This window comes from Macrosteles quadrilineatus, unplaced genomic scaffold, assembly GCF_028750875.1.
Source record: "Macrosteles quadrilineatus isolate MER2022 unplaced genomic scaffold, UCM_ALF_1.0 Scaffold_2__2_contigs__length_208266976, whole genome shotgun sequence".
In the NCBI taxonomy this organism is placed as follows: Eukaryota; Metazoa; Arthropoda; class Insecta; order Hemiptera; family Cicadellidae; genus Macrosteles; species Macrosteles quadrilineatus.
Genome location: NW_026542595.1, coordinates 153,883,604 through 153,899,451, shown reverse-complemented (window position 1 = coordinate 153,899,451; position 15,848 = coordinate 153,883,604). Strand labels below are relative to the sequence as shown.

The following is a 15,848-nucleotide window of genomic DNA, read 5'->3' as shown; positions in this document are numbered from 1 at the left end:
TAAGTCCAAAAATAGGATTACGCGCGTTTCAACGTCAATGCGTCATTGTCAAATCTTACAAAAAACTTGTCTAAATCATAAGGGTCACGCCACAGTCTTTCCGACACACACGTACAAAACTCAATAACGGACGAAAATACATTTAAGTAGGCCTACTAAGTAATTTGTGGTAAACGGTCGTCACATAGTACAGATCTGGTCGCATGCCAAGATTCATCTGAAATAATCATAAAAAAATATATTTCTTATTCTTTTCGAGAGAAAATTTAGTACATAATGTTACATATTTTAACGAAAAAGTTCTCTTCTAACACATGTGTGTAAAATATCTAACTACATCTACTCTGCAGTCACATTTATCACATGAAATACGTTTCCTTCTAAACGTTGCTCCATATTCTCTTAGCATCACTCGATATTTTAAACGACCAATACAATAGGGCTAGAGTTCTTCTGAGGTTAGCCAACGAATGCCTTCTCACCAGAAACATTCAATCACATCCTTGCTGGTATTTGCAGAATCGTCAGAAACCACCTTTCTTCGACAGTGTTCCTTTTTGTCCAATGGTTTTCAGCAGCCTAACTCATGCTTTTACATCTGCCTTTTCAGTTGTTTTTCCCTTTCTTCAATTCTGACTTTTTGTATTTCAACATGAATTTAGTCCACCCGCTGATAAATGCGAATCAGCCGGTACGATATAATTAAATACCCCACTGCAGCAAACCTGCAGACTAGGTGAATTTCCATTTGCTTGATTTGATTTTCAATTAAACGTATTTCAAAAACATTAGATATAACAAGTACCTAGGTTTGCTGCTATAGGGAGGATATTATGGGTTTTTGGTAAAATGCGAATAGCTTAGTATAAAATAAATTTGTTACGTTTTACCACAATATATCTATAAACAGGAAAACTACAACCGTTTACTTATTCCCCGTAAGAATAGCATGATAATTTTATAAATCAATTTTATTTTATTTTATCCGTACCCAATAACTATACAAAAACACTTAAATATAATAAATTATTTGTTTATTTCAAGCTCTTCAAAAATGGTTTAGAGAGAAGTTAGGAACTTCTATGTTTTAAGGGGGGAAAATGAGGAATACCTATTTTCACCATAAATCCCTCCATAAAACCCCGTTCACATGGTCCGATCATGCCCGTTCGCAAATCCGTTCGTATAAACGTAGGTTTACACATTTGTACAAAATTTCGTCAAAATCATATCATTTATGTTTTAGTTGTTTTAGAAAACCACTTTTTTGTGTTCAGGGGGCCCCAAACGGATATAGGCTTAGGCTAGGTCTTTCCACTCAAAACTCAAACTATAAAATTTTGACGAAAACAATTCCTTCTCCATATACTATGTATAAGGTGAGAAAGTAAAAATAAAAACAGAGATTGATACTCAAGTAATGTGACTTGTAGTAGATCATCTTATAAGCTTAACCTATCCAAGATCCAAGGGCTCTCAGAACACCAAGCACCCTTATAACTACAATGGACTCGTGTTTATCAGATCATCTTGCCTCTAGAGTCAAACTTACTTCGGTCAGTCTAACTAATATCGTACAACTATTTGATGTATTCATTATGCAGTTTATACTTATTTTTTTATGATCAAAGATTGTATTAGTCATAAATGAGACTGTGCACGCCCAGATCCAATACCTCATCCCTCAACCAAACTGAAAGTCTCAATTGTTTGTAAGCCATGTTAATAGTTTAAATATCGTAGGATTAGGCATAAAAGTTACCCAAAGTTTAGCTGCATATTGGTTGATAGTGCAATTTATCGTTTAAACAAATTTAAGATATCCGATTTACAATAACCACCATTTTGAATAAGTACAAATCAGAGATCTGATATTTTTTTTCTTAAGATTGGTCCTATCAGTCACCATTTAAAAATGTAGTACACATTTTAAATCAATTGCTTTAGAGGTTTAAATTTACAAATAAGTTTGAAAGATTTACATACTACTCGGTCTAAAAAATCTTGTCAAAATACGTAAAAAAATAGTTTACGTATACGATCTGTATACACCTTGTAATGGTTTTGTAATATTTTTTATTTAGGCTACTCAAAGCTTTTTTATCATGTGTATAAGTATGTTTAAAGTATTCAATTGTATTTCCAAAGGAATTTTATACATACACCAATACCGAAATCAAACACTACTTCAACAAGACTAACCTGTAATATTTTGCAATAACACAACTACATATTGATTCATATCACACTACTAAAACTACAGACTCCTAATCGAAGCTGAAATACCACTTTAAATTTGGATAAATAAACTTAACAAACCTTTTACTGAAACCCCCTCTAGCTATCGAAGGAAACCTGTTGGTCTTTTCATCATGATCCCGATTAATATGTGATATCAGTACTGAATAACCATTCTTTGCCCGAAAGGGCATTTTAAAATTACATGTTGCTTAAATGCTGCCTTCTTAACGTCAGTTAACACTGGATAGAATAATGTATATGATTTAGTTGTTTTACTAGCAAACCTAACCACTAGTAAGTTTATCACAAAACCACTGGCTTGAATAGAAATCAGTGCAACCAAACTCACAAACCCATCATGAAAACGAGTTAATAGTTGTGTAAATCTAAAATATATTATTAAGAGATTCCCAACTAATTTAATTGTTACGCGTTTGTCAGTTGCTTGTTTTGACGTTTGGACAATTTATTATTATAGTTTGTATTTGATACAAATAAGTAATCATATTACATCTGCATTTATTTTGTTACTTAATAAAAAAAATCCATTATTAGTTTTAAGGTCTTTTGACTGCAAAAATAAACTGCGAATGCAAACAATATATTCTTATATAATAATGCCGAAACGATTTTTATTGGTCGAGAGCTTGAAGTCAACCAACACACCTTACCCATAAAAAGGCTTTCAATAGGCGAGAAAGTTCGTGAGTTAAAAGAACAACTACAAGTTTTAAGTTATAACAACTTCCAACAACGATAAAACAAACTTTGCAAATTTCAAACACCAGAGAATTTTATGTTTTATTCTTAAATGTATTCTATGCATTTAAGTTTGCTGAAATACACAGATTTTCCCCAAAAGATTTTTTTAAAGGTTTATTGAATGAAAAATACAATTGGGTTTATTCATATACTAACTAAAAATACAGAGATGTCTTACATTTATTAAACATACTTCACTTCCTTATGAATTACATATCTTGATAATATTATTTGCATGTGCAATTAGCATGTGCAAGTCTCTATAAAAACTCCAGTTTATAATTTATGTTCAAAATAACTACACGCACAGTCTTAAAAATATCATAATGGTTTTTCATTATTCATACTGTTTGGTTAAGTATCTGAATTGTTTATTTAATGCATATACTATCCTTAGTATATCGTAAAAAACTTTTTTTTTCATTTACCCTTCAATAGTCATTTATGATTTTTTAAAGGTTGTTTCATAATCACTCTTAAGTTTTAATTTTTCATTTATTATCTTCACAACAAGCACAAGTCAAAAGTAAACTTGATGAGTCCTAATTAGATTTATTATAGCGAAACTGTTACTCTGGGTGTTTCGCGTTGTTTGGAGATATTCCCATGTACTCATTTCTTTATTTATCAGTTAATTCCACCAATTTTGTCTAATGTGAGACCAACACTTAGATTTGTTTAATAGAGAGCTAAATTCATTACTCAAAGAACTTAGATAATCCTGTCAAAAATGAAAAGAAAAGCTTAACAAAACTTAAACAACACTCTAAGTTTTGCACTAAGTATTTTGTGGAAAAGTAACTTCTTTTGGAAGATACTTTGGAACACCATCTTCATCAGTTGCATATTTCAACTTAAGGTAATCTTTATTTTTCAACTGACTTCCTTCGATCAAGTCCATGCAGTCATCATCCGCGTTTTTAGTAACCTCTAGTCCTGAAGGCTGTTCTTCCTTCACAAACCTGCAATTAAGAAGTAATATAGCATGTAATATGCAATGTAAAAATTATAAAGTAAAGACAATTGTTGCGAATGATATTTACATTTTCTCTTTTGTCTAAGGATATATGTGTGAACCTGTAATAACGACTTTATATGGCAGCGTTTTTCTAGCTATCAAACAAAAACATGGCTCAATGAAACACATGATCTACGTTTACTGGTCTGCCTAAAGATTTAATCCCGAAACTATAAAATATTTTAAAGCAGTTAAGTTTTAAATTTAAATTTTAACTTTACTCAACAAATAGTGTATATGGCCTTTGGAGGCATAACAAATTAAACAGTAAATTGGTGCCGGGTCTAAGTCTATCAGGGCCACCTACGTCAATAGCCCTATAGAGAAATTCGCTAACATCAAAACTACTCACCGGCCTCTTTTTTCCTTCAACACGAAAGACTGTTTCAAACACTTTTCGTCATCAATTTTGACAAGTGTTGTGAACGTGTTCTCCTCCTTGGCCTTTCTCATCATCAAAGTTGTGTTGTAGTACAAAACATTTTCTCTCATCACCAGACGATGGACGGGACTGAAGGGCAATAGTTGAGCTGTCAGTGGAACTCCCTTAGCTATCGCCAAGACCAGCTTGTGGACAGCAACTCCTCCACCTTTGATCTTGTAAAACCTCACAGCTACTCCAAGGTCCATGGAGAGGTTTATGTAACTCAAGTGACTCCATGGTTCATAGTTACTCATCGAATATCCATGTGGTTCAACTGTTAAAATAGCAAAGCTTGGGTGAATTCTAAGACTGAACATGTGTAAGATAACGTAAGAGGTTCTTGAAATAAAGATGGATAGTAATGCGACCTTGGGTAAAAAAATAAAGACTTGTGTGGTAATTAGCCTGCCATTAGGAATTCAATTTAGTTTTACCACCATCCACAGCCAAGTTTACCTAGATGATTTGATGAGTAGGCTATCTAACAGACGGACAGACAAAATCACAATTTTATACTTAGATTGAAATATATTTAACGGAATTATATGCGTTTCAACTGTGCGGGTATGGAACGTTATATTGATACTAAGCTGTGAATGAGTGAATACATTTTTTAATTATTTTCATGGCGTTCTAAAAAATATATATAATAGGCCTGATCTTGGCATAGCCTTTTTAATTAAAGATTTCTTTACACAGAAATTAGCTTGCCTCTAAGTCTTAAGAAAAGTAAGTTTAATTTTAATTTCCTACTTAAATTGTTATGTTTTTAAAACTCTATTATGGAGTTATAAGCCAACTTGGCTTGGTTTGATTCTAAATATTTCACAGGTTAGTTAGTTTTAATTTTAAGGAGAGGTAAATATAATTGTATGTGCTCTCGGTAACTGTACAGACTGTTTATATAACTTATTCGAATCCATAACTATTCAACATCACCTCTCGATTCTTAAGTTATGTCAGATATTAACTTGTGAATGAAGCTAATTTTGATTGGAAATATTTAAAATCATAGTTTTATGTCAAATTATCACAATATTCTTTAAAACAACTTGCTTGGTTTAAATGAGATCTCCAGGGTTGTGTTCTCGTAGTTTAAAGTGAACAAATGTAAATGGCATCATGTATACGTTAATACCTTAAATACTTTACCAGTATACTGTAGTCTTACTAGAATTTTTGTATTGTTAAATAAAATTTAGCAATACCAATATATCTTTTTGACAGACGATATACATACCACCCAAGTTGTTAAGAGTCAGCCTTTCTATGAGTTCTTCTATAGCATCCTTTCCTATAGTTGCTCCAGAAATTTCTCCGTTCACAGTACTGGTGCATTCTTTATTGTCAGGACTTAGATTTTCCTTTGATTTGACAATCGCTGTTGGACTAAAGAGATGCAAGGAATGATATATTAAAAGCCTTTCGAATCTGGACTATCATTCTAAAATAAACTCTATTAGAATGTGAATTAAAGACCATATAGACGAAATCATATTATTTGGATGGCCTTTAAATCTTAAGGGTGCGCTCTACATCAGCTTGGGCATCAGTACCTATGTTGCGCTATTTAACAGCGCTGCGAGAAGCGCTTGCAGACGTTTTAACCCTCTCACATTAATCAGTTAACTTTTGATTTTTTTATCTGAAGAAGGCTCCTTCCTCCTTACATTCAAATTCATGACTCTATCGTTTTCATTTTATTCTAAACATTTATTTGTATGTATAAAATGCTTTAGAAAAAAGCTTATTTAGAGGTATTTACCAGTCACTACCCACTTAAAATTATATTATTACCAAAAAATTTAAATGCTACAATCCTACGAAAATAAGAGATGATTAAATTAAAATAAATATATTTTCAATCTGTTAAGAACTAAGCTGACAATGACGGAGGTCCTAAGTCATTGCATTAGCGCCCAGCGGGCAGGTAGAACGCACCCTTAAGGCTTTTGATTCGATACCAAGAGATTTTAATTCTGGATCCAAATCTCATATGACATTGGGATGGTATAAATTATTTTATATTCAAAGGTTGAAGTTAAGAGTGCAACATTAGGGCTTTGAACTGTTTTCTCACACAAGCTTTTGGTACACAATATGAACAACAGTTTTAAATTTTTTAACTGAAAATTAATTGTTTAGATTTTTCTATACCCACATGCAAGAGTAAACACAGATAATTATACGTTACCGGCCGTCTTGAGTGGTGAAATAAATGGTCTTCTTGATGCATTTACCGCTTCTCTTAGGGTTTAAAACGACAGAAAATGTGTCGGACTGAATTCGTCTAATTAAAAAAGCATCTCCGAAGTATAAAGCATCTTGTGTCACAACCATGTTCTCTACAGGTCCGCAAGATACCTAAGGATCAGAAGATAGTTATGGAACTATTTACATCTTTGATAAACTTAATTTCCAATATTTTTCTGACTAAAAGTACCTTCACAGCAGTCAAACTCCGACCATAGCTGGTTATGACTAGAAGACGGAAACATCTCGATCCATAAGCGAAGATCCTTGTCACCACCCCTAAAGGCTCCCAGGGGTTGATGGTCGCCCAGAATCTACCAGGAGCGAACGTCCCGGTTGCTCCGTTCCCGGATAAAACTGGAGAAAGTGTCATTTGTTAGTTTTATTGATAAATTGAATTGGAAGCGTTTTGCTAACAAACTATCGAATCAAAGAAGTATGTTGGGCGTTTGATGTAAAATGAAGTACGGTGAGTAGAAATTTAAAGTTTAGTTAGTAAAATGGCCAAAAAATAAATTACCCTATGTAAAGAACTGATTTTGACACGCATGACAATTTGCAAGTTAAAGAGAATAAGTACTCAAGACATAAAAATACTCCAACAAATTTTTTAAGGAAATTGCTAAAAACTAATTACACTTTGTGAAGAAGTGGTTTTGGCACTCACAAATATTTGGAAGTTAAAGGGAAAAAGTACTCAAAGACAAAAATGCTCCAAAACGAAAGTAAAATGCACCGATGGAGGGAATTATGTACTCACCCTCACCACTGAATACCATTCTTAGGGGTTAAAACAAGGGTGTTTGACACCACAAAGTCATCTCCCGTCCCCAACGTAAGGGTGTGCAATGCCACCGGTGTGGGACAAGATGGGCGTATTGAGCCCGCGGGTCCGCAGTGGAGGAGAGGACTTCCACCATCTTAGTTGTACATATATTTACGTATACGTAGTGTATTGATGACAGTTTACGTCGGTCTGCAACGAGTAGACCGTATAGAGAGAGTGCTAACTTCTGAAAACGTCAGAAACATCTCCAGTAAAGAGCAGTTTCACAATTCAACCGGCCCAACTTGGTGTCATATTCAATACTTTTAATGTGCACTAGACTTTTATCTGTTATAAATCTCAGGGATTCCACGAGCCGGGATTTCATTACTGCTCCACATTTGCATATACTTTAGTGTGGGTCGTATTTATGAGCAGGTCTTATGTGCTACTAAATTTGAAAGGTTGAAGTTTTGTGTTCTGAGGACTAGGCAATGCATTGTTATAAATTCAGACGTTTAAACATTAAGACAATAATTCTAATTTTTTACCCGACAATGCTGAGTAGTAAGCAATTCAATAAGAGTTTTTAATGTAACGTTAGGACTAAACATATGCCTAATCGTCACCATCATTCATCATATATCCTACAAAATGATATATTTCATCCCCCTCTTCGTGGGTATCCCACGAAGAGGTCCCAATTTTTGAATCAATATATTAGACGCACCGAACACTCTACAAACCTGAAACTCAACAGTCCTAACTTACACTTATGTAAAAAATCCCCCTGAGTATCAGTGAATTGTGGCACATTAGGACAAAATTGTGGGTTATCAAAGACATATTCTGCATAAAAGTAGGTTTACCCTTGAAATACGATTGCTGATTTTGTTGTTTTCCGCCATTTAATTTATACTATCCCAATGCCATATAAGATTTGGATCCAGAATAAAAATCTCTTGGTATCGAATCAACAGCCTTAAGGGTGCGCTCTACCTGTCCACTACGCTCTAATGCAAGGGTTTAGGACCTCCGTCATTGTCGGATTAGTTCTTAACAGATTGAAAATATATTTATGTTAATTTAATCATAACTAATCTCAGAACTAATTGAGACTCTGGGCAACAATGTTACATTTTATGTGTTAGTCACGACTGTAGAATTTCAAGTCAGTAGCGCGCTCTATACAAAAACCTACTTTTATTTAGAATATATCTTTGATATCCCGCCATTTTGTCCTTATGTTTCAAACTGATACTCATGGGTATTTCTTATACATATGTGTATTTTAGGACTTTTTGTAAAACAACTTTAGGAGTGTTTGGTGCGTCTAATATATCAATTCAAAAATAGGGACCTCTTCGTGGGACACCCGATATATTGAAACGTAGCAGGTTTTTTTACTTAACAATTCTCAATCAACCACTTGACGGATTTTCACGATTTTTGTTTTGGAAGAAAGATAATTTTGAGAACTAGGGAATATCAAAGCCATAATTTTAGTTTAGGATTTCAGTTTTTTAGAAATTAAGTTTTAACCAAAAACGTCTAGCAGCCGACGCTAACATTCTAGACTAGCTTTTGGTATGTATAATACACATTGGCTTAATGCAACAGCTGTAAACATTCTGAGTTTGTAACACAAATTCACCGTTTGGATAAAAATGACATACGTAGGGGTCACTTACTTATACTACGTGTAATGCTATAATCATTGATTCATTCCTTTATTCGGTAAGAGGATGACAGATTATTTAAATATACATAGTAAAATGTTAGATGTTCTAATTTATTTAAAGAGCAGTCTTTAAAATCTTACGTTTATCAGAGTACCTGGCTATGCGTAGTGGAGAGAAGGTACACAAACCTTTAAAACAGTTAACACAATGAGTATCACAAGGTAGACGACCACTTGGAAGACCAAGAATGAAGTGGAAAGACCAAGTAATGATAAAAATCTCCAGACTGGGATCTACATTAGAAGAGAAAGGGGATGACAGAGAATGGGAGGCCAGAATCCTCTTCAGGTTTCAGTGGCAACTTAGGTAAGATAAGATACAGTAAGTGGATATGTAGCTGGTATGTAGATCAGTATGTGTGAGTTTACCGCCAATCTTACTTCAAGGCTTATCAAATCGACACAATTACTGTTTTATTGTTAAATTATCGGATTTAAAATGCATGGCACATAGGCCCATAGGTCCATAGGCTCTTATCATCGGATGAAAGAAATAAGTGGTCACGTGGAATTTGTTTAAACGATGGTTTTCCCCATTGGATCGGTCATAATATCTCTATTTGCGTGTAAACTAAATGTCCTGAATTATATTCAGTTTAAATCGACAACTCACGTAGGTAAGACGGGCCAACACCTACAGTAGTTAGTTATTAACTTACAGTATGTTTTCCCATGTTCTCTATCTTAAAAGTAATTATGAATATATTAACCAAAAACCAAATATTTAAAGGTTTCTTAAATGTAGCCTTAGCCCATACTGACTAAATAGTTCAACTTTCAGGTCATATGTGTTTTAAAAGTCTGTTTTTATAAGAATTTCTTATTCCTGATTGCAAATAAATATTTACTTACGAAACATTGTTGGCAGTTTGAAGTTTATTAAGCTTTTACAGTCGTAGTCATCGCTTTGGTCAACAACCTCGCCTTCCTTTTTGTCTTTTAGAGAGGGCCTGAAAGTTTTATGTTGTAAATTAACTAATTAACTGACACAAAATTTCTTGAGGCTCATTATAGCTTCAACAAATTCAATTACCAGTTCAAACTAAGTTTAAAAACAATTTAAGGCATTGCTTAGGAATAAAAACTACTTTGCAATAATTGGAACCAAATTATACTTACCAAATTATTACTTTATTTAGGTGTAAAATTTAAATCAAAATATGCATTTCATAATACAACAGAACCATAACTTTGCCAAATGTATAAAGATTGTCATTGAGAATTAATTAACATCTATACAAAAAAGTATAATTTTTTAAATTTGCACCTTCAAAAATTGGTTATTACATAGATCAATAAACACAACCCTAAATCAAAATTTCTTCCCCTAGTTTTTTTACGTTTGTTCTTGTAATATTGATAATTTTAGATATTTAATCAAATGTAACATAGCTGAGAGGTAAGATTCATACCGTTCTCCACCAGTTAAAGTGTATTTAGTCATTACACATTCCTCCGATCCAGGCACCTTCTCGTAAATCATAAACGTATCATCTATAGGACCAGGGTTCATCATCGCACTCCCGTAGTAGTGCAGAGTGTCGTCCACCATCACCATACCCATGGAGGGTTCTAGGGAGTCACAGTCAGTCAGGATATGTCCTAGGAGGACTCCATAAACCAGGAACACCACAACACGACGACAGTCCCCGTCGTTGTGGAAGTCAGCACCAGCTGCAGAGAATTCGCTGTCGTGGCTGGAGAACTGGCTCCAGTTAGTTTTTCTTTTGTAATCTTTGGTTAGAGGATTATAGTCTGAAAAAATAGTTATATTTAATATTCATCACTACTTGAAAAAACAAAACGTATACTTTTTGGTTTTTAATTTTGTTGAATTAATAATGCAGCTTTGAACTACGTTATCTCTGCTATTAAGGTTTGGCACATGAGTAAAAAATCTACAAAAAACTAGGTACTAAAACCTATTTATACTATAATTTAATGTTATTATGAATTTTAGGACTACAAATGAGGGAGTAACATCAAGATTATTTGCTCTTGGATGTTCCAAATGGCATCTTCCAATGAATGCAATAGTAATCATTAATATACGTATACTTGATATCCATTACGAAACTGAAAATACAATTTTATGTTCGGGTACTTTTTCCTATAATTACTACTGGTTTTATATTTTTCTATATTACAGTTATTTTAGCTTAACCTAAAACTCTGGCCCTCACATCATAGTATTTTTAAGCATTGACTATTGGATACAGAAGTTGTTGTATTAATAGTCAAAGGTTTAAGTCAGGGAGTGTTTTTAGCCCATCGGGTTGTAAATTCAAGTTTAAAGAATACTTTACTGTGTCATTATACTAGATCTATTTTTAAATAAAAATATACCAAACTTGATAATGTGTTATCTACTGTTTCCAAAGTATTTATATGTCATATACGTCGGGATTAAGAAAATAAATCCTAATAATGTAACCATTTTTTTTTACAAAACTTCTAAAAAAAATGTTTCTGAAATTCCCACTTACTCTCAATAGTTATAGGAGTTTTCGCAATATCAGAATTGTCCTCTTCTACATCCTGTTCAGTTTTTGCGTGTTCTTCTTCAACAGTTTTAGTCACATTTTGTTCATTTTCAGTCGATTCAATTTTTTCTGCTGGATTCTTTTCTGACCCATGCTGGCAAACAACATACTTTGTATGGAAAAAATAACCTTAAGCCTTAAAATTAAACCTTAGCAAGTTTATAAAATATTATATAACTTAGAATGCATACACACTTTAAAAACTGTTACATAGTTTACAACTGTTGTCAATCCGATAAAACTATTTTCATAATCATACTATTTTAATATTATTCATTGTACGAGCCCCTTTTTCAAGATGACGCAATATCAAGAAATAGCTGTCTTCTTCATCCCTTGAGTTCGGGCAGGAAGTAGGTTAGTTATGGCCAGCGTTCCTTATTTGAGCATCGTTTATATTTTATGTAATATTTGTTACTTTTGATCTCTTCATCAGTTTGAACATTTATTATTATTATGAAAATCATTATACACAAAAAAACTTTTGTTAAAACTTTGGATATCCTATAGTGATTGAAAATGTTTATAGCATTGTTTACAGTTTGATCATTACTTTTAAATTAAACATTTTTAGTACATACAGTAAATACAGATTGTACACAAAAGATTGGTACAATTACAATTCGACACTTAAGTTGTGCTGTTACTTTTTAACGAAGGATACCTGTGTGGTTTTATCGGATTTAGTTATATTCATAATAATCTTTGCCGCGTCCGTTTATATCATTGGATATTGTGACCTAAAATTAAAAATTTTGACTACCTACAAGAAACAAAAAACAAAGTTCTGCTTAGCATACTGGCTTACTAGTTTTCCTCACTCCCTTATTAAGTCTTATCACAGTGTAGTGTTGACGAAGGGCCTCTTATACCAGACATAAGAATCTCAGTTCTAATTTCACGAACTAAGAGGGGAGGTGATGGACGTTTTTTCCCGGGATACTAACTAAATGGAAGTTCCATTTTAAAAACACTAACTAAAGCCATTTCAATGCGTGTGCGGAATTCCGTTTTTCTAATTTCTTTTATCCTGGAGAAAGGTTTCTCTAATATCCTCTTAGTTTATTAACTGATGTGTTTTTGCCTTCCTTTAAAACACTACAATATGTCTCAAGAGCTGATGTCTAGAAAATGAGGACGGATTTTGCTGGCCAAAACTTAGCTATGTGCTAGTTATCTGCTATACAGTACTTAGTCTGCCAGTCAAGCATATTAATATTGGGTCACAATATCCAGATGGGCAAACTCAGCAACAAATATGACTAAAACAAAAAAAAAACAAAACTTTAGAAGGTCGATATCCACCCGATACCAGCGCCCGATACACCCGAAACAGGTAAAACTTTCTTCTTAGATTTTTCCTAGATGTTTCATAGATATTTTCCTCTTGGAAAAGTAACAGTATGGATAATGTATAAATCGTAGTTATCTTTTGAGGAATACCTGTACCTATATGTTCAAGTAGTTAAACATAATAACTTGGCAGTAAGTGGAATTTAAGGCATTTACATTCGATAAAATTGATGTAGTAAATTCTTTTCACAGTAGGCTTAAGTGAATCTAAACTTAAAAGCTACTCTTCAATAATAAACTCTTAAGTAAAACCTATTTACTAGTAAATGTATTTTCAGTATACAATACCTTGAACAGGACATAAGAGATCCCAGTCAACACAACAACACATATTATTAATGAGGTTACTACTATACAAGTGCGGGAACGAAAATTCATATTGCAGTAGACTTAGATATATGCAAGGATTAACAGAGTCAAAAATATAGATATTGGTCGGGAAAGTACCTGAAACATATGATGAATTTATAAATATTTTGTAAAAATATGAATACGGCCAAACATATTTTACAGTTTTATATAACTGCTGTACACAAAGAATATTCATCTAGATGTGATGAATCAGTCGGTTAGCTGTGCATACAAAGCCTGTAACGTATTTTGTAGCATAATTATCCTTATTATTACTATATAGGGTGACAATTCAGTCATAGGACGACTTTATAACTTAAATACAAAAAGATACTCACCCAAATATGCCTTATCATTGCTGGTGATAGTAAGCAACTTTTTTGTGTACGTGGAGAATGTAATGGGGGGTAGAGTAGTTTAAAATAAGTAAGTTTAAAATCTCAAAGGTAAGAATAGGTTTATATGTACTGTAGGTCAAATTGAAGGGCTTGTTAAACTAAAAACAGCCTATTATTTACCAGTAATGACAAATTTGGTTCTGATGCCTCTTCTCGTTTTAAAGTAAGTAATAAAGTCGTCCTAAGAATTGATTGTCATCCTGTACAATTTTCACGAAACAAACAAATTTTACGATTTGAAGATATGAAACCTCGTATAGAAAAAATAAATTCACTAAAAATGTTTTTAAATTTCATACTGATAAATAATTAGATTAAAATTGGTGACTTATGTTGAATTAAGTTTTAGGTATTCATAAAAATTATTGTAATTCAAATGCAAACTTAGGCCTATTCGTAAAACTTATTAATAGAGTAAATTCAATAATCAGATAAAAAATCATATATTTATGTTAAGATCATTTTACAGCAAAAAGTACATACAATTCATCAACAAATCACGTTCGATACAAACAAAATTATAAACAAATATTGATATATACTGTTTTATTTTATATTGTTGTATTTTGTGAAATTTTAATCGATGTTGAATAACAAAATGGGAAACTAGCGATTCTACCTTTACTCAATTTCTAAATAAGACACCGAATTTAAGCAAATACTTACGAATTAATCTCACTTAATCACATTAAAATGTTGCATAAAGCCATCACACTAATCTTGAAACAAAACCTTTGAAATTTGAAACGATTCTATTTAACATGTAGGACACTGATCCATTTACAATCCATAGCAGTGAGCAACTGTGATACAGGTGTTCGCACCAGATATTTGGCCTTGGAAGTTTCACCACATTTTAAAATCAAGCAAGTAACTGATACAAATTCTGTATACAACTCGTTTCAACTTCTATAATATTGATTTGCAATGACGAATTATAAAAAAAACATATTTTCGTAACCACCCTTGACTGGATGATAACACTGTCTAGTTCTAGTATATCATTCTTAGCAAGAAAGAAAATTAGGGGTTGGGCAAGTAACATCCATTCGTTCCTTATGTTGTTGTGTTAAGAATATTGTGAAGTATTCCTCGACGGACTTTAAAGTCATGCATTGATTTCGAACGGAAATAGACTAAAAATCTACATTATCTAGTTTAAAACCAGATAAAAAAGTTGAAGCTATGTGTTCTTTGATATTAAAGATAAAAGGTAACCATTTACTATGATGAAGTAGTTTTGCAGATTTAAAAATCTACTAATTAAATGTTCAAAGGGTTGTTTAGCCTCCAGATGACTGTATTATACTTAAAATGGTTTACGATACCTGCTAGTTAGGCTACGTTGCTATTTTTGGCAACTAGTTTCGGTTCTTCTGAACCATCATCAGTCCTCAAGGTGTGAGTTTACACTTTACTTCAGCCCAGTCCTTTTGTTTTGTCAATGTTGCTAAGTGTGATTTGTGTTTTTTGAAACCGCACGTCTATTCTATGTTTTGGTGTCTCGTATATATTTTATTTATTCTGTTAACGACCTTGTAATGTAGTAATATTAGGGTATCATAAACTAATTTAGCTAGTGTTTAAAGTTTTTTTACATCATATTTTTAGATATCCAAAATTTTTACGAGTTTCGCCAGGGATCATAGACTACATAAATCAATTGCGTTATCATACAGGGATAACGTGTGTAGGGGGGGGGGGGGGAGAATGGGTAACAAACGATTTCCATGTGAATTCATTTTATTTTTTATTTATTTTTATAGCCATTGTATACTTTATAATAACCCGTTATACATGTAATAAATTTAAAAAAAGTTACTCACAGGCAATAAAAGTATAGGTATATCGACAAATGTAAATTCGGGTAATGGAAACATGTCACTGTAGTGTCCATCAGTCGATAAAACAGATTGGAAGTAATGGAGCAAAAGAATGATAACCAGTAAAAGAGGTTCGATGTTGCTTTTTCCCTTTTTGTTATTTTCCGATGCCTAA

General features: G+C 32.8%; 1 protein-coding gene across 1 annotated transcript; it reads right to left on the bottom strand.

Annotated features, from left to right (window-relative positions):
* Window positions 1–3,137: 3,137 nt before the first annotated feature.
* Window positions 3,138–14,646, bottom strand: LOC128986264 (uncharacterized). The gene is made up of 10 exons (XM_054406529.1): window positions 14,517–14,646; window positions 13,390–13,548; window positions 11,692–11,842; window positions 10,618–10,960; window positions 10,058–10,155; window positions 6,889–7,055; window positions 6,640–6,809; window positions 5,686–5,834; window positions 4,374–4,719; window positions 3,138–3,965 (listed from the first exon to the last, which is right to left on the bottom strand). Exons 2-10 carry the CDS (start codon window positions 13,477–13,479, stop codon window positions 3,782–3,784), a joined length of 1,698 nt encoding a protein of 565 aa, XP_054262504.1. The 5' UTR covers window positions 13,480–13,548; window positions 14,517–14,646; the 3' UTR covers window positions 3,138–3,781.
* Window positions 14,647–15,848: the final 1,202 nt, after the last annotated feature.

Coding starts and splice junctions, on each gene's coding strand:
- LOC128986264 (XM_054406529.1), bottom strand. CDS start 13,479: ATGAATTTTCGTTCCCGCACTTGTATAGTAGTAACCTCATTAATAATA. Junction 10,156..10,617: donor ACTTTAACTGGTGGAGAACG/GTATGAATCTTA, acceptor TAAAACTTTCAG/GCCCTCTCTAAAAGACAAAA. Junction 6,810..6,888: donor GGAGTTTGACTGCTGTGAAG/GTACTTTTAGTC, acceptor TCTGATCCTTAG/GTATCTTGCGGACCTGTAGA.